This window comes from Polypterus senegalus, chromosome 4, assembly GCF_016835505.1.
Source record: "Polypterus senegalus isolate Bchr_013 chromosome 4, ASM1683550v1, whole genome shotgun sequence".
NCBI classification, from domain to species: domain Eukaryota; kingdom Metazoa; phylum Chordata; class Cladistia; order Polypteriformes; family Polypteridae; genus Polypterus; species Polypterus senegalus.
Genome location: NC_053157.1, coordinates 114860644 through 114884118, shown reverse-complemented (window position 1 = coordinate 114884118; position 23475 = coordinate 114860644). Strand labels below are relative to the sequence as shown.

The 23475-nt window shown below is 38.7% G+C and overlaps 1 protein-coding gene across 7 annotated transcripts in view; it reads left to right on the top strand.

The window, feature by feature from the left end:
- The window catches only part of lnx1 (ligand of numb-protein X 1), a 279852-nt gene that overhangs the window by 221237 nt on the left and 35140 nt on the right, over positions 1 to 23475 (top strand). For all 7 annotated transcript variants that reach the window (XM_039751199.1, XM_039751196.1, XM_039751197.1 and 4 more), the window contains 2 exons: positions 7337 to 7545; positions 11613 to 11987. In XM_039751199.1, the coding sequence (XP_039607133.1) occupies positions 7337 to 7545; positions 11613 to 11987 (584 nt within the window). The remainder of the gene's footprint in view (positions 1 to 7336; positions 7546 to 11612; positions 11988 to 23475) is intronic.

Here is a 23475-nt window from a genome sequence, read left to right as displayed (position 1 = left end):
AGGTAAGATTCAGGAGATTAGACGGCTTAACGCATGGCACAAAATTTGGTGCAGGGTAGAGGGGTATAGGTTTATGGGGCATTGAGACTGCTTTTGGAATGGATAGGACCTGTTCCGCAGTGATGGATTACATCTAAACCGGAGAGACACCAATGTGTTGGGGAGGCGTATGAGTAGGTAAGTTGAAGATTATTTAAACTAGAGAATGGTGGGGCAGAGAGTATATAACAGGCCAGGTTTAGAACTGTACTTGGAGAAACAAACATTAGTGTAAAAATAAAAATGCATAGCAATGTAAATTTTAACCCAAAGTTTAAATGTAAAAGTAAAACAAGTAACACATTAAAAATAGCCCACCTTAATGCTAGAAGTATAAAAAATTAAACAAGTGAGTTGGAGTTGTATGTAGAGCAGCATAATTATAATATTATAGCAGTAACATAAACTTGGCTAAATAACAAAAATGGGGATAAGTAAAACATAGAGGGATACACATTTTTAGGAAGGATAGACTAAACAGAAAAGAAGGTGGGGTTGCTGTTTATGTCAAAAAGAATTTAAACTCAAGTCCTCTTCAGTTGGACGATGAACTCCATCTTAGTTAGGACATGTGGCTTCACCTGGAAAGCATTACAGAAAGAGGTAAAAAAAGGCAAGTTTACAGTAGGATATTTTAGTCATGGGAACTATATTAACTGGGATAACCTTTCAAATAGCGGAGCATAAGAGCAGAGGTTTTTAGAAGTAATCAGTGACTGTTTTTTAACACAGTCTGTTAAAGCACCAACATGGGGTGAAGCCTGTCTAGATTTAGTATTTTGAAATAATCAGGATAGAATTGAGGGTGTAGAGGTAATAGTACCACAAGAGTCAAGTAACCATAATATAATATCATTTTCAGTGTTTTGGAAGAGTGTGACTGTTAAGTTTAACATTGGTAGGGCAAATTTTTGGCAGATGCAGCAGAATCTAAGGAGGATAGACTGGGATAAGCTTTTAAGTGTAGAGATAGTCGAGGAGCAGTGGAATGGGTTTAAAAATATTTTACATGTAGTATAGCACAGCTACATAATTAATTTGGAATTAGCAGGAAATAAAATCAAACTCTACAGTGGGTTAGTAAAGAGTTGAAAAAAACAGCTGCATAAGGCATATAAGACTAATAACTCCAAGGTGAATCATAGGGCATAAGAGAACATGAGGGCAACAGTTAAGAAGGATATTAGGGAGGCTAAATGGTAGTTAAAGAGTAATATAACTTACTGTATATGGCGAAAGATGACCCAAACAGATTCTTCTAGTATTTTAGTAGTAAAAGAAGAGTCAAGTAGGTGGTGAAGTGCATCAGGAATAGTAAAGGGGAATACAGACAGTGAAATAGCAAATGCTCTAAACTCACATTTATCTGAGGTGCTCACATGTGAGGAAATAGATAACCTTCCAGTAGTAAAGGACTACTAAGGAGGTACTGAGGGATTTAGAAATTATAGAGGGAGACGCACTGCTCTGATTAAATTGCCTGAAATCAAAATCTCCAGGTAATATTAACCCTTGAGTTTTTAAGGAAGTTAATGAATACATATATAAACCCATATATTCTTAGGAAGTTACTGTGCACTGGGGAAATTCTGAAGGACTAGAAAATGGCAATTACGCTTAATGAGCATCACAGGAAAATTAAAGGATGGAATTATTAAGGATAAGATTGAGCAACACATGGCAAGAACAAGAGTTTTACAGAACAGTCAGCATGGGTTCAGAAGATGGAGGTCATGTTTTACTAACATGCTGGAATTCTATGAGGAAGCAACATAAGGATACAATCAAAGTGGAGCATATGATATTATTTATCTTGACTTTTAGAAAACATTTGATAAGGTGTCACATGAGGGGTTGGGCATCAAACTAAAAGAAGTAGGAGTTCAGCATGATGTTTTTAGATGGGTACAGAACTGGCTCAGGCACAGGAAGCAGAGGGTGATGGTATGAGGAACTTCATCAGAGCTGGCTGATGTTAAGAGTAGTGTTCCACAGGGGTCAGTGCCAGGGTCGCTTAATATATATAAATGACTTGGGTAGGAATATAAGTAACAAGCTGATTAAGTTTGCAGATGATGCCAAGATAGGTGGATCAGTAGGTAATCTGGAATCCGTTAAATTATTATAGAAGGACTTGGACAGCGTACAGGCTTGATCAGATTTTTGGCAGATGAAATGTAATGTCAGTAAATGTAAAGTATTGCACGTAGTAAGTAAAATTGCTAGATTACACAATGGGTAGTCTGAAATTCAACAGTACACCTTATGAGACAGATTTAGGAGTCATAGTGGACTCTACATTATCAGCTTCCAGAAAGTGTTCACAAGCCATTAAGAAAGCTAACACAATGTTAGGTTATATAGCACGGTGTGTGGAGTACAATTCCAAGGAGGTTATGCTCAGCCTTTATAATGCACTGGTGAGGCCTCATCTGGAGTACTGTGTGCAGTTTTGGTCTCCAGGCTACAAAAAAGGACAGTGTAGCGCTGGAAAAGGTCCAGAGAAGAGCGACTAGGCTGATTTCAGGGCTATAGGGGATAAATAATGAAAAAAGATTAAAAGAGCTGAGCCTTTACAATTTAAGCAAAAGAAGATTAAAAGGTGACATGATTAAAGTGTTTAAAATTATGAAAGGAATTAGTGCAGTGGATCAAGGCTGTTATTTTAAAATTAGTTCATTAAGGACACGTGGACACAGTTGGAAACTTGTTATGGGTAAATTTCACACAAACATTACTACGTTTTTTCTTTACACTTGGAATAAGCTGCTACTTTCAAAACTAGAATAGATGTTCCTTGTTGAAGAATTAGTGGATATGACTGGCGAGCTTAGCTGAGTGGAATCTTTTGCTCTTGTCTAGATTGTTCTAATGTTCTAAATTGCCCTCCGATGGCCACACTCACTTAGCTCCATAGCTGTAAGAATTTTGAATTCCAGTGGCTGTAGGGTGTCTGACGAGCTCTAGGTTTTATATTCTGATTGCAAAAAATTGAATGTAATTTCTCATCTCAGCTACTTTCTTGTATCTACAGAACAATGTCTTATGTTTGTGTTTTCTGGCTGCAAGTGTATTTCCTTTGATTAAACTCTAGCTAACCAATTGCTAATCTTACATAAATTTTTTCCTAAATTCTTATTTTATCAGATTTGGTTCCCTTATCTATAACATTTGCTTTGCTCTCCAGATGATGTTCACAAGATAAATTTAATTGACTCTCACATATAGATTGTCTGTTTCCCACTTTTTAAGATTTGCAAAATTGAGGAAGAAGGGTAACACTAATTGTTAAATCAGGGTGTTTTTGCTTAAAATGTATATTTTCCTAAAACATTTCTAGTATTAATCATTCATGCAATATGCAAATCAAAATTTTCTTATAGGTTTTTGTATTGACACTAGAATTACCAGAGCCTACGATAAAACTCGTAATTCCGTCCCACCTTAAATTGCTTCTTAAATCCCTTCACACCTCTCTGCCAGCGTCCTTTGTCCTCTAAATGTGCTGATAAAGTGAAGCTTGGAGCAGCCGGCTATTCCATCCCCCCACTAATTTAGAACGTGCACGAACTTCTCTCAGCTCATGCCTTGATTGAGTATCTGGGAGTGAAGTGGAGTTTTAGAGTGAAATAATAGATTGTTATTTGGAACACACGCATTTCATGTCTGTTCCGTTTCTACAGTAATCTGTGTCAACACATTGTTAAAACAGAAACGTTTTTTTATATTCTAGTAGTAGATGACAAAATGTAGGCATAAACTATATAATGTATGAAGCCAAATAACAAAGAAACATTTTCACAAAAGGTTTCAAATATAACACAATTGCACGTTTATTCAAAAATATAACTGCAGAAACAAAAAGCCGCCTTAACATGCGACATTGACAGCCATTTATTATAACTGTCTCCGTGGTGCAATAGAATCAGTTCTCGCCTTGGAATCAAAAGGTCGCGAGTTCAATCCTGCACCACTCCGTTTTGAGAAGTAAACTGCTCTTAGTCTTACTATTTTAGAATAAAGGCATACATTTGATTTCAGTCTGTAACAGCCGGTGCAATTTATGATCCTTGTAAAGGTTAGCTTTTTTTTTAAATTCACTTTTCATTTGCTCAGTCGCGTTCAGAATCAATCCATACAACCCCATCTGATACGGCTGTTTTCACTAAAGACGCGCTATAGCTCTGCAGTGTACCACGATGCATACTAACGCCCCAACCCCCCCACCCAACCGGGTTCTGACACACAAACACTGGCGAAGCTGCCTTCTTCGTATCTCACCGTCACTTGATTTTCTTTTTATTCAGTTTTATTGAGTGTTCCTGCCAGTCCCCGCATGTTGCTGTATGCTGTTTCTTTTGTACTCCAGGACATGCAGAGGAAAGAATGGTAAAGAGCAGTAACTTCGGCACTATATGCAATAATCAGACACTCCCCATCTGCCCGTGTCACTCAAACACAGGAACATATATTGGTGTAAAAGTATAACAAAAGTGCACTTTAATTCAAGTGCACTTTTTCCATCGCCTTTTCCTATAAGAAGCCATGTACACACTTCTCTCTATGCTGTGGTTTCTATTACACAACTGAAAGAAAGAGACAATATATGTGAAAACATCATCGCACTAATGCAAAATTATTTGAAAACGAACAGCGTCAGATCGGGTGTGAATTTATGCAGGAACTGGAAATTCTCTGATGCGGGACCTTCCCCCAGGGCAGAAAGTACAGTGTTAGGTGCTCATTCAGTGTAATAGGAACCATAGCACAGAGAGTTGTGTGCACTGCAACAAGTACACTTGTCGTAAATGTAGGAAGGACGGTCCTTGGGTATGTGGGAACTGTTAATATTTGAATGTGATGATTTTATATAGCACGAAATGAAAATCAGCACTTCTTAGCATTGCACCATGCAAGCTGCCGTATCAATCGCCTACTGTAACTTGCCTTCTTTTTTCTTCGGTTATACAGGTAGTCTTGAATAAAAGTGCACTTGTTTTGTTTGCGAAATTAAGTGTCTGCGTGCACTTTTCGTGGCATTACACGTGTATTTTTTGAGCATGCCCGTTTGAGCATGCTAAAACACAGGAACATAAGTTGGTGTAAAAGTATAACAAAACAACGGGCAGATGGGGAGTGTCTGATGATTGCATATTGCGCCGAACTTACTGCTCTTTACCATTCTCTCCTCTGCATGTCCTGGAGTACAAAAGAAACAGCATACAGCAACATGCGGGGACTGGCAGGAACACTCAATAAAACTGAATAAAAAGAAACTCAAGTGACGGTGAGATACGAAGAAGGCAGCTTTGCCAGCGGTTGTGTGTCAGAACCCGGTTTTTTTTTTGCCGGCGTTAGTATGCATCGTGGTACACTGCAGAGCTATTGCGCGTCTTTAGTGAAAACAGCCGTGTCAGATGGGGTTGTATGGATTGATTCTGAACGCGACTGAGTGAATGAAAAGTGAATTTAAAAAAAGCTAACCTTTACAAGGATCATAAATTGCACCGGCTGTTACAGACTGAAATCAAATGTATGCTTTTATTCTAAAATAGTAAGACTAAGAGCAGTTTACTTCTCAAAACAGAGTGGTGCAGGATCAAACTCACAACCTTTTGATTCCAAGGCAAGAACTGATTCTATTGCACCACGGAGACAGTTATAATAAATGGCTGTCAATGTCGCATGTTAAGGCGGCTTTTTGTTTCTGCAGTTATATTTTTGAATAAACATGCAATTGTGTTATATTTGAAACCTTTTGTGAAAATGTTTCTTTGTTATTTGGACTTCAGGCTTCATACATGATATAGTTTATGCCTACATTTTGTCATCTACTACTAGAATATAAAAAACGTTTCTGTTTTAACAATGTGTTGACACAGATTACTGTAGAAACGGGACATGAAATGCGTGTGTTCCAAATAACGATCTATTATTTCCACTCTAAAACTCCACTTCACTCCCAGATACCCAATCAAGGCATGAGCTGAGAGAAGTTTGTGCACGTTCTAAATTGGTGGGGAGATGGAATAGCTGGCTGCTTCTAGCTTCTCTTTATCAGCACATTTAGAGGACAAAGGACGCTGGCGGAGAGGTGTGACAGGATTTAAGAAGCAATTTAAGGTGGGACGGAATTACGAGTTTTTTCGTAGGCTCTGGTAATTCTAGTGTTGAACACAAGCAGCCATGCTCATACACTGAACCCAATTGAACAGGCCCTTTTACACTGGAAATGCCAGTACATTAGCTTCACTACAATCATTTGGACCGCTTGGACTCAACCATTTCACACTGGATAAGTCTTTGTGAATTTAATGGCCCGTCCTACTTTCTACTTTTTACTGCTTTCTCTCTTCTGTCTTCACCCTTCGCCTTAGTGGCAGTGTCTTTAGGCTCCTTCATGACCACTCCTGTGGCGGTCCACATGTATGCTCAATTCGTCATGTATGTGCAGGTCTCTCACTATCTCTTATTACTGCAGCATGTTTTTGCATTAAATATACCAATACATTAACACTCAACATAAGGTGAAAATAGATCATAGAGTATTAGATACCAGTGGTAGGAGACCATCTTACATTAAACTTTTTAGATTTGGTTGCATTAGGTCTATAATGTTGGCTGAAACTTTGATTTGAAATGGGCAAGTCATAAAAAAGTTATTTCAAAGCTGTATAGGTGTATGCAACTGCACCACTCACATGTAAGTGGTGACTTTACTTTCATAAAAATATAAACAAAATATACAGTCTTTCATTTTCCAAACCCAGAATCAAAGAGTGCCATAGTCTAATCAGACAACATTACTTGCAAGGCAGAAATTATCCCTGTATGTGACATCCATTCACATTGGAGTATACACACTTCAGCAAAAATGAACCACAAATGAATCTTTGGAATGCGGGGGGAAACCAGAGCACAAGGAGCAAATTCCATGAAACCACCAGGAAAGCATGCAGACTCCAGGTAGATAGTGACCAGCCTGGATTTGAACCCTGGAGCTGTGAGACAGCAGCTCTAAAAACTGTGCCATCCTGTACAAAACATACTGTTTTTAAAATATATATTTAGTTTTCTTAGTCTAGAATTTTTTTTTCTTACACATTTTTCACACTCATCATTTAATTTTGATAGCTGAATTTCTGGTTATATTTAACTTTGAAAATATAGTGCAAGGCTGCGTCCACTGTTATGTCATTGCTTACTATGCATGGTTTATTTTTTACTATTTTTGTAATGAAAGTGAATTCAGTCATAAACTTCATTGCTATTCTTTAATTTCTTGTCACCATTCCAGTTTTAGCACTTCCACAGTTGCATCATTTGATCCCTGATGGTGAAATTACAAGTATCAAGATAAACCGCTCTGACCCCAGAGAAGCCTTGGCAATCAGCATTGTGGGTGGAAATGAGACCCCCTTAATCCGTATCCTTATTCAAGATGTTTACCAAGAAGGGGTCATTGCTAGAGATGGGAGACTGTTGCCTGGAGATACAATACTGAAGGTTAGTGCTATGCAAAAATGGAAAGAGTCTCTTTGCAAATGTTGTTCAGAATGTTTTCTTTTCCATTGATTTGATTTATACAAAAAAGAGATGATCAACAGTGTAATGAAATGAATTTCTTTGGCATTTGAGATAGAAACAACTGTAATTTTCAGGAACTATTTGGCACCAGATGTTATTCCCGTGAGTCAAAGAAGATCACTGCCATATTAAAATCCCTGTAAGCACATCAATAAGGTCTCTCCACCTTTCATAATGCCTTCAGTCAGCTAATAAAAAGCTCATCACAGTCTTTCCAGATCAGGAGCACTCAGTACACTTATGCTGAGCCCTCCTGTACCTTCTCTGATCTCGACATATGCAATCAAGCTGATCTAGATATAGTCTCAGAAAAACACCATTTACTTTCTTTTCTGGATCCCTAGATCCAGTCAGCTCTCACAGCACCTGAATGGCTCCTCTGTCTTTCTCATAACCCACTGCTCAATCTGATGATTTGTATTTGATCAGTCCGAGTAGCATCAACTGTAGTGCTTTAGTTGTTAATACTACAAAAAAATGAGGGCCCTGGGGTACCATTCTGTCCTCTCTGGACCTACCCATAATGCATGAGATACGTACACTCCCTCATGGGCTCAGAAAAGCCCAGCTGTTAACTTCTCAGAATCAATCATTCAGTCACTCATCCATTTATTTGTTTTCCAAACCCATCGACTTCAGTGAATCTTATATAACATAGCTGAGAGCACTAATGAATTTAACTTAATATACTGTTTAAATAAAACACAAGTAACCTATGAATTAAACATAAGTCCATACACATTTAACTATGTGCAACTTGTATTGTACATACTAGTGCACCTTTTCTATTGCAAACACCTCTCTAAGGCAATTGACAATTACAACTGTTTACAGAAGAAGCACATGAAAGTCAAGTAACCTGCTCATTGTCACATTGTAAGTCAGAGGTGAGAAATGAATAAGCAAACTTGGTACTTAGGATTCACTTCTATGACTTCACATCCACATTCTGGAGGAGGCATAAATTGAGAGTAATGGTGAGTGGTACAGGGGAGCCCTGAGAGAAGCATGGAGACAAACGCCGACAGGACAACAGACATCATACTAAGTTGGTGGGTTGAATACCACTAAGACGTGGTATGCCATCTATTCAAAAAATGCCATATAGTCAAAGAGAGTCCCCAGGATAGCAGTTTTTCCAGGGACACAGAAAAAGACTCTGACAAGTGCTAGTAGCACAGCTCTTACACAGTACAGGTTGGTTCTTGCTCTACATATACATTTTCTTATTCTCTTTTTCTATTAATAAGAAATATGTTATGAGATATTTCAGGTAAAGAAGGCGGAAGTTTGAGGTATAATAGTCATACTTAGACAGACATTGTGTTACATATTGATTAGCACATGCAAGTAAGAATTCTACATTTGACACTGACCCCATTGTGAAGGACAAGCTATTGAGGGCTATCTGCCCCACAAGAATAATATCTAGGACCACCACAGCAAACTTTAAGAGTATGGATATAAGATTTCCAAAATTATTACTGACCGATGCTGGGGCTTAAGAACCTTTTTCATTCACATAGCAAGCTTGAATTCGGGAGGCAAGTCAGGATAAGAGCTTGACTATTGTGAGGAAGAGAAGCTAGAATTTGGGAAGAGAAAGTCATGAAAGTGTGATGAAAGAGCTTGATCTCTAATGTATTTCAAGTGGTAAACAGGAGGTTATCTGTTCAGTAAGAACTACAGAGGCAACACATGCTGACTTTTTATGTATTATCTGTGTTTATCCCACCTTAAACCCTAATAAACTTTTTATTTTGGAATGTCTGATCTCCTTGACAATATTTTGGGTTCAAGGAGAGTGTCCCCACCTTTCACAAAGTATACATTTCTCTTAAACTAAATAACTAATTTCAATCTTCAATTAGGAGATGTGTTGAATTTCATTAAAATGTTAATGGCACTTACCTACATTATGCATTAGTCAAAAAGTAGAAAGTGGAACATGACATCAATACCAGTATATCATCTCAAATACATTTCCAAATGACTTATTCAGTTGTCTTTCCTAGCCATGTTTATTTATAATAATGGGTCATGTGGGCCAGAACCAATATATACTTAGTTGCAACCTGCCAGAAGAAGGGGCCTCAGTTGCCTTGAAAGCTTATATATTGTAATCGGTTCCGTTAGCCAATAAAAGGTGTCATTTTGCTTGACTTCTCGTAGCAGAAAGAAAAAATATTACTGTACTCTGCATCTGTGTCAGTAATGACTTAAAAACCTATAAGCTGTAAACTAAAGCACAGCATAAAATAAAGATTTGTGAATCCCACTCCGTATATTGTAGTGTTTGAGTAGTCTCAAAAGACTTATCTTAGGTCAGTACTGGACATTTTTGAAGAGTGGACTGATTGGTTTTATAGCAAGGAACAGGAAGGGTGGGTCTGAAGTGCAGGAAGTCTTATGAGGTCATCAGCAGGGGCTGGAAATGAGGTCAGGAACAAGTAGCAGTGTGAGGTCTACAGTAGTTGTTTTTTTATTCTGCGGAGAGAAAGGTTAAGGCATTAGTTCTCAGCGCCAACACCTAGTCTGGTGTACCAACACTCTGATTTGAACCCTTCGACTGCCTCCCAAGTGCACATATCTGACAAGTAAATACCTAAATGTTAACATCCTTTATAGGCATATGCTGCAATAGAAAACAGCTGCACCAAGAACTGGTTCCATGACACAATGGCTATGTAGTTTTCCCCATTGCTGTTGCACCCAGAGCCTTCATTCACTTCATAGTCTACTGCAAGATATTACAGGGTGGTCCAGATCTAATTATGAAAAGTCGAACACATCGCACCCACTGTTTGACTGACTACCGTCTCCCCGCCATCTTGGAATGCAGGGCAGGTGCTGCCATCTATCGGCAACAAAAAGAATTTTTTGTGAATTCTCTATGTAATAAACTTATAAAAGTTATAGCGTAATGAAAATTGCATAATTAGATCTAGACCACCCTATGTAAGTGCAGGGTGCTGGTGAATTAAGATCTGCTGGATTTTTTTCCAGCAGATTGTTCTTCAAAATACATTTTTTATTTATAATGGACCTCCCTGTGATGAATGAACATGCATTCATTGTTTTCATCATTTGAAAATCAGTTATATGGAACCTCCTTTGCAGCAGTATGTAGCAGACCTCCTCCAAGGCAACCTCATTGTTTCACCTTGGTTTAGATCAGCTTTGTATACATTTTCAGGAATCAATAATTAAAATAAATCTAATGCTTTATTATATTTCTCTTAGATGAAATGTGCTGTTCATATTCGAAAGCAGAGAAAAGGCTTGTTCTGCAAATAGCTTCTAAATATATCATGGCAAGATGTTAACTCTTCTGCTCTTGAGCATTGATTTCACGTGGCATTAGTGTTTATCAGCAGTGCAAAGGCTTCAAACCATCAGCCAACCTGGGACCAGAAACTGTGAGGCACTGGGCTAAAAACCTAGCTCTCATTTAAGGCCTAAACTGCTCTGTGCTCCTATTTAACTCATTTGCTTTTTCATCACATTTTAACAGGTGCTTCATGAAAAGGAAAATAGGGCTTCAGTTTGAAATTAAAGCTTAATTATTTATTTATTTATTTATTGGATAGATGAGTCAGAATTTGTGTAGTGGGAAAGTAAATGTAATAATGCCTGTGATTATTTTGTATACTGTGCCAATTTACATGCTCATTAGAAAAAGAAAAAAAAAGCTCAGCGGGAACCTTATAGCATATTCTTTTTGCTGAAAAAGCTGTAATGACAATGAGCTGTAATTGCAAATGATACTCTGCCTCGGAGAATCATGAAATCTGTCTATTAGACTTTTTGGGACCATAAAGAAAAAATGTGCTATTGCTCAAAGCGCTCATGCTGAGTTGAAATTATAAAATCAATGCAGGGGAAGATGTAGACCTTTAAATGAAAGCCAGTCTGACTTGTTGTTGTTCGTGTGTACTGTTATGCTGAGGTAGTGTGCACCAAATGATGACATATTCTGTTTTCAGGTAAATGGCATTGACATTAGCAATGTGCCTCACTGCTATGCCTTGGCGATGCTCAAACAGCCTTGCCAGCTTCTGAGGCTGACAGTACTTCGAGAGCAGAAGTACCGGTACCGCAACAGTGGATTCTCCTACTATGACAGCTCCTGCGTTCGAGGAGAGAGCTTCCACGTCGTTCTGACTAAGAGCTGCCCAGAGGAGCAGCTAGGGATTAAGCTTGTTCGGAGACCTGATGAATATGGAGTGTTTATTTTCAACTTACTAGAGGGTGGACTGGCTTCACGAGATGGTCAGCTTCTGGTGAACGATAGGGTGCTGGCCATCAATGGACATGACTTGAGACATGGGACTCCAGAACATGCCGCTTTGTTAATTCAGGTGAGATATACTGAGTCTTCTTTCTATTTCAAATGTCAGAACAAAATCAAGCAAAATAATGTAAATCTTTGCAAAATATGCAGATATATGAATTCTTAGCATGTGGTAACTTTAAGTTTTAACTTTTCTCATTCTTACACAAACACCACACTTTGGATTCTTAATAATTTCTTGGTAAAAGATGTCTTTGACAAAAGTCAGCAGAGACGAGCGCCTGGTAATAATTTATTGAGTGTGGGCTGGGTACTGTCATGCATCAGTTTTGATTACAAAATGAAATGAAAACCAGGACTGCTGGGCTTAGGCCTATTTGTGGACAGGGTTTATTAATGTACATTTTAATTTCTTACTTCTTTGCAAAATGAGAAATAAACCACTTTGATTTTTCATACATTTTCAAACAAACTTCAAGATTGAAATCAATTTTTTTTTATAATTAAACAGGCCGTACTTCTGTTTTCAAGAATTCAGGGGCCAGTTGAAGTCTTTAAGTCTAAAGTGTTATAGCCTGATATGCAATTTTAGTTGAATGGTTAGTAGTGAAAACTCCTGGATTTGAATCCTGGGACTGTTGAATTTTACTGTGGGTATTCTCCTATCCTAAAGATACCTGTGTTAGGTTCATCTCTTAATCAGACCTGTATCAGTGAAGGTGGATGTGCCAGAGAGTGTGCCCTATGATGACATGCCACCCAGTTTCAGGTTGGTTCTTGCCTTGTGCCAAATGGGGCAGAGGTAGGCTCCAGTACCTCAGCAACCCTAAACCTAATATAAATAGGTTGGATAATAGATGAATGTTTTACATTCTTAATTACTTAGTATTTTATTACCTCTTAATTTATCTACTAGATGAGGATGCTAAAGAATTCTCTTTATGTGTTGCTTTTCCAATTAAATGAGACATTTCTTATTTGTGAAACACGTTAAGAGAAAAATGCATTGGTTATGTCAACAAATTTCAAGTACAATACCAGATTTTCAATCTTCCTCTTACTCATTGCTAGAAAAAGAAGTGCTAAGTATTTTCAATATACCGTAAATGCATATATTTAAAACTTCTTTGAAGTAATAGATAATTTCTGTATTCATCAAATGGACATTCAGCATGATATAGTTGTATTAAATGTACACCAAACCCTAAAGTATTCATCGAAAAATGTTGACTAGACATGCATGTAAGAATTTCATTATCAACTTCAAGGTCATTGTCACATATTGAGATTAATTTTTAAAGGCTTTGTATCCCTCTGCCATTACTATATTGATGGTAAACTACACATGAAACATTGTATTGTGTTTAAAGACTGTCTACATTACACATTGTTATTTTCCATTTGAATTCCTGTTCATGCCTGTTCTTCTAGTATGGCAGCGGTCAGTATGCCACAAAATATCACAGTCAGTCGGCTACCAGACGGTGGGGCTAAAGGAAGCATTCCAGAATGCACAACTTGACATTCCTTGTTTGCAACGGAGTATGACTTCATATCCTGAATATTTTTGAAGGTGCTGATGAGTAGGCTAAAGGAGGATTAGAAAAACATCTCGTCTCATGGTTCCATTCATGCTGGCGGCTGGGCCAGAATATGGAAGAAAAGTTTGGTGCCGACAGTACACAGTGGTGTTGGTGTGTTGTCATGAGATGCGTTCAGTCCTTTTTGCTAACACTGGATGCCAGAGGATACCTGAACAGCATTCCTGATGTGGTGCGCCTTTTGAGGCAGCAGTGTCCCCATTTGCAAATTGGTTTTTCAGTAGGCTTGTGCTCCATTTCACCAGAAAGGATAGCTTCCACAAACATGACAATGAAGTTAGCTTCATTCCCTTGTCAATTTGTGGAACTGAAGCTGCTATTTTAAAGTATAGGTCCACCATCAGCCAGTTTGCAGCAATAAAGGGACAAACTGGAGCCAACGTGGCATCTCTTACAACAGCTTGTTTAGTTAACAAACCCGCAAACTTGGACTGTTCCGGGGACAAATAGGGACCAAGTGTTCCTATGACAACATTCAAAGCTGCGTCTTCAGCACACCATTTAACATGCTTTATTGTGCAGAAAAACAGTGTGGCTTTTATGGTTTTGGCCACTAAATGCAGAATTACTTTTTGGAAAAATAATTTGCCCAATTAAAGCAAAAAGAAAAGAAAATGAAATGTCATTAAATATAAAAAGTGAAGTTTATTGCTGCTTTTGTACAATTTACAAACAAAAAACATTGTATGTAATGTTTCATTTGTCATCTGTGTCTAGTTTTAATTGCTATCTATATCATTTGCAGATGATCTGGTTTGCAAAAAACAAAGCATAGAGCACACTAAAAAGTTTTAAGCACAAATTTGTCTTTTATGGTTTGAAAATTGGCAGGATGATGAAAAAAATGTTGCTGCATCATTAAAAAAATTGAATAATGAGCTATTGTTGCATTTGTGCCACTGATGTTTTCTGATAAGAGTTCTCAACAATGTTGTAAATGGTAAATTACAAAGAACAGGATGAAGGCCATACATGCCAAGTGGAGTAATTTATGCAAACAGAAATGGCATAAGAAAAAAGTATGACAATGCATTTTTTTAAAGAGACACATTGTACATGAAAGCAAAAGTCGGGGATGGATTCTATTTTTATCAACTAAAATAACTGTGGACATTAAAGCTGTGCATTTTTCTAATCAGGATGGTATTTGCAAGGAAGCCTGTAGCTGATTACTTTTTTATGAAGTCAAGATGTTATTTTTTTATGGCATATATATTTACAAAGCTGTATGATTATATTAGAACTTGTGTCTATGTTAGTAATCATTGTAATAATAATAATTTTTAAAATTCCAGAATGTTTATTCCAGGAAACAAATCAAACTTATTTTTAATTCCTGTGAGGCATCTCACAGAGTTGATTTATAAAATGCTGAGCTTTTCTTGGTTTCATTTGAAGAATGCCAAATCAGAGCTATAATGTTAGTGTTTTTCTTTTCTGCTTATACATAATTTTTGTCATGGCTGATGAGGGCAGTATGGTGACAGAAGAGTTAGCACTACAACCTTAGAACTCCAGGAGCTCAAATAACATATAGTTTTTCTCCAAGCATTATCATTAGCAGTCACTCAAATCCAGAATGGTACCCTTCAATGTTATCTTATCCAGAGGGTGCAGATTTTGGGCCAATGCAGTAGGAGAGATTCCATGTGAACCTGCACTGGATGATTTATGCACCACCACAAGGGAGGTGCCATGATTAGGACCTCCAGTCAAGTGGTTTTATTATCAGACTTTTTGCATGGTAGGCCTCCTGTGGTTCTCTGAATTGATGGTTTGTCTGGCATGAAAGGAGTCAGGTATCCCAATTTAGTTAATGTCCCAGTTCTAACTTCATATAGGATCTTTCCAATTCTAAGTAATTGGTTCATCCCATTGTAGGGGATGGTTTCAGTCATATGATTGTGTAGCATCCTCAAGGTAATGATAAATAGAGTAGGACAGTCAAGCCTAGATGGAATTTTTCAGAGGGCTTGCTGAATAATTGAGTCAAAGAGCCATAGTCAAGTCATTGAAAGCCCTGCATAGAGTTTGTTGCTGCTCAAAGCTGTCCTTTTTGGATTTGATGGACTACTGATATCATACCTTAGAATGGCCTGATTCCAAACTGGGACAGATTTTCCTCAACAAGTAGTGGCAGACAATTTAGCACTGCTTGGCCATGGATGTTCCTGTGATGAAGAGCAGTGTAGAACCATGGTTTTTCTACACGTGGCAATTTCACTACTTTTCTGGTATCTATGACTTTGGTTTGTTTGAGTTAAGTGTGAGTATATTTGTGAGGCTATCCTAGCATTTTTTCTTGGTTTGCTCCCTATTTTGATACTGGCAATCTATGCTCTCAGAGACCGTTTGCTGAGACAAGCAAATAGAGAAAATGTATGGTAGACATTGTGTGTTGGATAATTGCCAGGGGAAGAGCCCAGAATATACAAGAGCGGGAAAAGAACGCATTGCCAGTGTGGGAAGTCGAGTATAATAACTGGTTAATCTGGGAGCAATTCATCTGAGGGCATGAGAGAGAGAGATCTGTCAAGGAATCTTGGTAGGATGTCAAAAGACCTCCTGGGCAACATGTGGTCAGAAGAGTTTGGACAATGTGGCACTTTAAAGGTTAACTCTGAAAAAGACTAGGTCAGTCCTGATGGGGAGGAGTACAACCTTTTAAGGTCTACATTGTGGAACCCAGCCACAGGGGATGCACAAACCAGTGTGTTTCTTTGTGCTGGTCCCAAGCCCGGAAAAATGGGGAGGGTTACGTCAGGAAGGGCATCCAGTGTAAAATTTTGCCAAGTCAATATGCGGACAACATAGATGATCCGCTGTGGCAACCCCTAATGGGAGCAGCCGAAAGAAGAAGAGGGTCTACAATTGTGGAGGAGTAGCTGATGCCTGATTTAGCAGCTTTGGGAGAAAGGCAGGAAACCGGTCTTGGACGTGGCTCAAGTCTGCTTCCGCTTACAATGGGGGCCAATTTATTGACTTAACATGTATGGCCTTTAAGGATATGACAAGCAAAGCACTCAGACACAGGCACAAAATCCCCAAATGGACAATGAATAAACATGGGATTCAAATCCTGGACATAGATAAATGGAGCAGAAATGCCAAACACTGTGACACCATTCACTACATAGTGACTGTGAATTGATCTGACATGTACAGTATGTGTGAACTTGCCCTGTGAAGATGTTTGAGGGACCAGGGTTAACTGGCGGCCCGTGGACTTTTCACCAACTTTCTCTCACATCTCAAACATGTGCCAGTTAGATTCTTTGGCAACTTTGTTCCAATGTGGGTGTGTCTCATGTGATGTTTTGGTGTTCTAGTCCACTGACTATCCTGCTTTGTCCTTGATGCTGCCAAGACCAGGTGTTAAAAAAAAATTCAGAAGATAGATGGACAGAAATATTTTTAAAAGGTGATATCAAAATATTCTGAATAGATGGCTTCATAGATACAAAAACTTGCAATTATCAACAAACAAGAACACAATACATTTAAAAAGCAATATCAAAAATACAAATTAAGTCTTCATAATTAATTGTTAGGGGTACCTTCATTGCCTGTTGTGTTGTAATTCTTGTGACTTGTACAACAAGTCTGTCCATTCATCCGCCAATTGCGGATTTGCTTAGCCATTTGAGGGGGGCAGGCTTCCTGCTATTCCAAGAGTAGCGTTCACAAGCTGAGAAACAATTCAGTGGCAGCCTATTGCTTAGGTGTTCATGTCTGAGATGTAGATGTGCTAACTCCACACAGGCTGTGCTCTAGCTGCAATCTGAACCCAGAATTGAGGAACAAGCCCATGAAGGTCTTGACTTGACTAGCCTTTTTAGTAGCACCACTTTCATTTCTTCACATCTTCTTGTGAAGATCTTCATTGGCTTGACTCTACACCTGAAAATCTTTGAGTGAGCTGCGATTGGACACACGCGCCATTTGTTACAGTTATTAGATGACTTTTAAGGCAATTAGTGTCATCTTGGGTCATTCAGGTTTACAAACTAAATGGTGTTAAGAAAAATTGGCCTTAGCTTAAATTAATTTAATTGATATTACCATCATTATTAGGCTTTAGAACCTTAGAAGATCAAAAACATAATAGAATTCACATGAATGTGCATTGATAGTCATATTTGTAATTTAAAATGTATTGCAGTGCTTCAATACATGTATCACTTAGTGTAAATGAAGACAAAATGGCTAACACTGTGTAACATGATGACAAGTGAATGTTCATAGCTTGTTCAGCATTATGATAAATGTGCCGCAAATCTTCTAAATAATAATAAACGGTTCCAAAAAGTAATTTGCCATTAGTGTTAACATTTTGGAAGCAGTTTATATGAAGCTCTGAACTATTAAAACAATGAAATGTAAAGATTAAACTCACCCAATAAAGATTCCACTGTTGGATCTCATATTGTTACCAATTATTGTCAACTCTTTCTCTTCACAACACTACTGACTAAGCATGTTCCAGAAGTGTAGGGAATAAAAAGAGCCAAGTGCATGTGCCTTAATGAAATTCTTCTTTAAGACAGCAGGATGTGAAAATGTACATCCTTAGTTGCCATGTATACAGTATTGAACAGCAAATAAGTGAATTTTATTAAAAGGAGGCTAGCACCTTGAAAAAGGGGGTGTCTGAGGACATGCCCCACAGTCGATCCATGTCAGCAGTTTCTCCACTCGTTCTGGCCCTCTAGTAACTATTTAATCTCCCCATGTTCTTCCCCAAGTCCGCTCATCAGTTGCTTGTCCTTCGGTGACGGCAGCCATGACCACTTTAACTCTTTGAGGTCCGAATATTTTTTCCAAAAAACACAGTTTTCTGAAAAGCACACAAAGCAATCGTTTCACACATAAATCGACATAGAACCTCTGTTGCTGCGTGCAATGGCCGCCAGTTCGCAGTCTCTTGTGGCTCATTCCGTTCACGGGCGGCATGATGGCTGGGAGGAATGGGAAGCAAGCTGGCTGTTATGATGTGGCAGGGGATGGGGCACGGTCATAGTGCAACAAAATCAGGTTTGTACCTCCTGTCATTGTAAGTGGTGGTCCTCCAAGGCCAATGTTGGCATAGGCACATCAGCTACACGAAAGTGTTCAGCACCATGATCAGCTGGGGACCGATCAGCTGATGCTTGTACCTCATGATCCTTTTCGAGTACATGCATCAAAATAAGAGTCTGACAAGTCCAGAGTCCAATTCAGTGATGACATGCAAAACGTCATCCATGGAGTATTTTGCTTTGTGCATTTGCTTCGATCTCTCGCCAGATGTCGGTGCAATTTTTGCCACTGATTGCTCTTCACTACTCAAACGAGTGCAGGGCATCTCGGTCAAACCAACAAAGCTAACTTTCCTTCTAGGAATGTGAGTTGAACTAGAAAGTAATGGCAGGGTTGCTCACCATTTATAACTAATTACCACCCTCAACATCACCTCTTGACGAAAGTCGACATCCACCCTAAAAGAGTTAACGATTCATTTGGGGTCATGGCTAAATTAGCTGCAACGTAATCAAGTCCACGTGGTGCCCTGTCCAGGTCTGGAAACTGAATAAGCTGGTTTGATAATGGATGAATGGGTAATCAAGTCTGTCATACATCTATTTCTCACAGGGACGTATGGAAAACACAGAGCAGGCAAAAAACTATATAGTTAAACGTGACCCCAGTACTCTTGGGATGGCACTCTCTGTGCCCACTGCCACACAGTTTTCTTGTTCATTTCAACTCTAATTTTACTGTCCTGCATTACTTCAAAAATAAATACCAATGATCCAATGAGATTATCCATCCCCCCCCTTGACCAAATGTCACTTCAAAAGTCACCACCGTCTGTTTTTTTGTTTTTAATCAGGAGAGTACAAGAAGATAGTTAAATGTAAGCTTCACAAGAAGATAATAAAGCATGCGAAGTAATACATCCAGGCAAATATGGCAGCCATAGAAGTCACTATTGTGGGGGTAATAACTGGCTGTGACAAATATCCAGAGTGTTTTCCCAGTGTGTTTAAAAAACAAAAATCATCAATATGTCAAGAAACAGGGCGAGACAGACAAGAAGCAGAGCTGTAGAAAGCAAAAGTGCCCGGAATTGCCTGCACCTGCATTCTGGCCTCAGGCTGGGGCAGCCTCCAGGGAAAAAGTAAGACGGGCACCTTGAGAGTGTCCTCCATGACGTCCCATCTGCTAATATTAACGGTCTGCGTTTGTTAATCAATTTGAAATTGCTTCCTTTATCCTAATTTGTATTTTAATGTGTGTACATAATGTAATTTGTAAAAAAAATGGGTGATGGAATTTTACCTGTAAACTTATTACAGTGCTTTGAGTCTGTACTCCATGAAGACCACTATATAAAAATAAAATTAAAAAATATATGTTGACATAGTAGAAGGATTCCATCTTTCTTGGTTATGCGAGTTTAATAAAGCAACCATATGTCAATTTGTTAATGGAACGCATAGCTTTTGAAGCTTCATGCATAGTGCGACATTAAGTACAGTGGGATTCTTAAAACATATTTAAATTATTTTTATTTTTTTTCCAGTGATTTAATTTATCAGCTCAGTGGAGTATATCTGATCAGGTGTTTTCTGTTGTTTTTAATGCCTAATGGTGGTCTGCTGTTAGAGATTTATTAAGTGTTGTGAACACAGGTTACTCCTAATAAAAAGCATGCTTGGGAGTTTTTTGTGTTCATATTATTTCAATAATTGGCCTGGCTGCCATTAAATCTCATGAACCTGTCGCTCCATGAACACCAAAATAGTCGCTGCAAAAAGCCATTCACCTCCCTCATAGTTGGTTTCCTTTGGGGAAATCGGCTGTCCTGCCTTTTCTTGTCAGAAATTCTTTCTCATACCCTTTCAAAATATAGCCATACATTCTGACAATGTTGTCCAAAAAGATGTCAGTTTATGTTTTTGGTATGTTTCAATAGCCAAAATTAAACCACAGTCCTGCGCAGTATAAATAAAACTCAGAAAGACGTCATTCCAAAATATACAAAGTCACATGCAATAAAAATCACATTAAATGAGAGGAAGACTCCTCTCCCCGGAAAGCCTTGGAAAACAAAAAGGCCTTGAACTGAGTCTTAAAGTTACTCATAAAAAATGCAGCCCTAATAATCAGAGATGGCCTCTTCCAGTGTTCAGGAATTTGTTGGCTTGGGCTGCATTCTGTGCAGTTTCTAGTTGTGCGTATGGCTTCTCTCCTGCTTTGCACCTGGTGCTGCTGGTTTCGCCTCCAGCCTCTCACAACCTTAAATTGGGCAAAGCAGGACTCAAAACAAATGGAGGAGAATGGATGGATGTTCTGAAGTTTTAGACTCAGGATATCCAACCTCTAAGTAAATGACATCTGTAACAGTGCCAAGAACTGCTACAAATTTACTTCTTCTAAACTTTACTTTTACTGCTTTTTCATTTTACAAATCCTTTTTTTTTCTTTTCTTAGCAGACTTGTCAAGTGATCACTGTTTTACCACATCAGCAACATTGCTGTTGGTTTTATTAGCATGTTTTAGTCCCAGAGGTCTTGGCTTTGTCCCATGCAGCTTTTACTGTAAGAGAAACAAATAAACTTCCAAGTGTGAACAGAGGATTCTATATATTATATTGTACTTTTTTCTCATTCCGTCCTTCAATTAATTTGTCTGTCATGGGCAGTTTTCACCAGTTTGGAGTTTTACTGCTAGCTGTATGCACAAGAAACCTTTAAAAAGAGAATGACACTATTACAGTGTCTCCCTTCAATAATACAGCCAACAGAATACACAAAAAACATCAGTAACAAAGAGAACTACCCCAATAACTAACAGACACACAACTAGATGCAGCAGCCTAATAGAACACAAGCCACACACACACACACACTGCATGTCTTTTCAAAGTAGAAGTTGTCTCATATGCTATACCACAAACATCTTTTAAATCCATCCATTATCTAACCCGCTATATACTAACTACAGGGTCACGGGGGTCTGCTGGAGCCAATCCCAGCCAACACAGGGTGCAAGGCAGGAAACAAACCCTGGGCAGGGCGCCAGCCCACCACAGGGCGCGTACACACATCCTTTCCCTAAATACTTTGAAGCAAAGCTCTTGGATGCACTTCACATGCAACAGCGAGTGGGTTATGAGATCTAAAGAAAGTCCAAAGGAATTGAAGGGAGGCTTACACCGTTCTCAGTGTGCACATCCTCTCCAGTGCCCGACCAGATTTTCAGCTTTACTTTTGGCAAAATAATCGTCGTTCACTCAAGATCAAAGCATTCATTGAGCAGGTTTACTTTCATAAGGCCACATCCAACAATTTAGGACAATTTGAAATCATGAAGTGAATAATAAAAGAACTGTGTCATCAGGATGGAGGAAAGCTCTGTAGCTCTGGGTTTCTTTAGGTGTCCTGAAGACATCCTCTGGTTTGTTTCAGTGAACTAATTAATGCTTGTTGCTTGTAGTTGAGGTGCTGACTCTTACACTTAAAGAAAACTAGCAAACAAATGGAAATCATTCAATGCTGTAATAATGCAATTAAGGAGAGAATTTTTCTAAAACTATTAGGATGTGTGCTCCTCTAACAGACCTCGAATGGGAATGCTGTGTGTATCAAGGGCAGGTGTGGTCCATGTGTGAGCTCAGTGTGAAGTGAATCTGCTCTGCAGGTGCAGTAATATTCATTGTAAAAGCTTTTGATGAATTGACTAAAATCAAGCTAGCATCAAATCAGGTTTTTATAGTTTATATTTATTGTTATGATGATGATGTCATTTCAACACCATCTTAGGACCTTTGTTTTAAATGGGTGCTGCCATTTTGCGCTTGACCGCAGCTGTATTTACAGTCATCCATTGTCAGTTTCCACCTATATATTTTAAGGTGGAAGCACACAGCTTCTGTCATCTGAGTTTGGGATTTCTTTTATTATAGTGGTACTGGAAGCTAAATGGCACTTCTAGTTTAGGTTCTTGTTTTGGCAACATTCTTTGACTTACATCTTTGATTTTGTCTCCTGAGTTATTCTGTACCTCTCTCAGTATCTGAAGCCTACCTTTTAATAGACTAGTTTTTCTACCCAAGGTCATTTCATCCAGTCTTTCAGATTATAACTGAGATATGAGGTTCATATTCAGACTTTTTAAAAGTAGTCCACAAAGAATTTACTGGATAATCAATAATTAATTGCTCCATCCTAATGTGATATTAATCTGTGTCCAGTCCTGCAAGCAGGTCCTCCAACTTACAGGGAAAACTTGAGGGTTGGTGGCAGGATTGGCACTCCAGCCATCATAAAAAACCTCCCACTGTTCCAGTGTGGTACTGAGGTGTCAACCACTGCACTCGGGTCCCAATCCAGGTGGTTCGTCGTGTGGTTGGTTTGGCAATGTGCTATAATCACATGATCCCAACCTCACCTCCTCTCAGAATAATTAAGGCAGATATGAATCTAATAATTACTGTACATAACATTCTTAGACCTACTTACTGGAGTCTGTGCCATCAGTACTGGGAGCCAAACCCTGGATGGAGTGCAATGCTCATTGCCACACCCAGCCTGGACCAGTTTACAGAACATGCATGTCTTTGGACCATGTAGGTGAGAGGAAGATTGTGTAGTATCTCCGTGAGAGGAACAACATCCAGGAAGCCAGATGAGTGTGTCACTGTTTTAATTGCCGAAGCTTTGCTCTATATAGTGCCTTACATCTGTACAATTAATGGAAACAGTACAGCACTAATGGAATAATTGAAAGTCTAAAAAAAAAAAATAAACCACAACACAGTTTCTGCTGAACATCTACAGCAAGCCACATCTGAGCAGCCAACCTGAAGCCCTGAAACTCCCATCAGTGAAACCATTCTGCTGTCAATTAAGAGTTTGCTTTGAAATTTACAACCATTTTTATTCCTGATTGCCAGCAGGAAGCAAGCA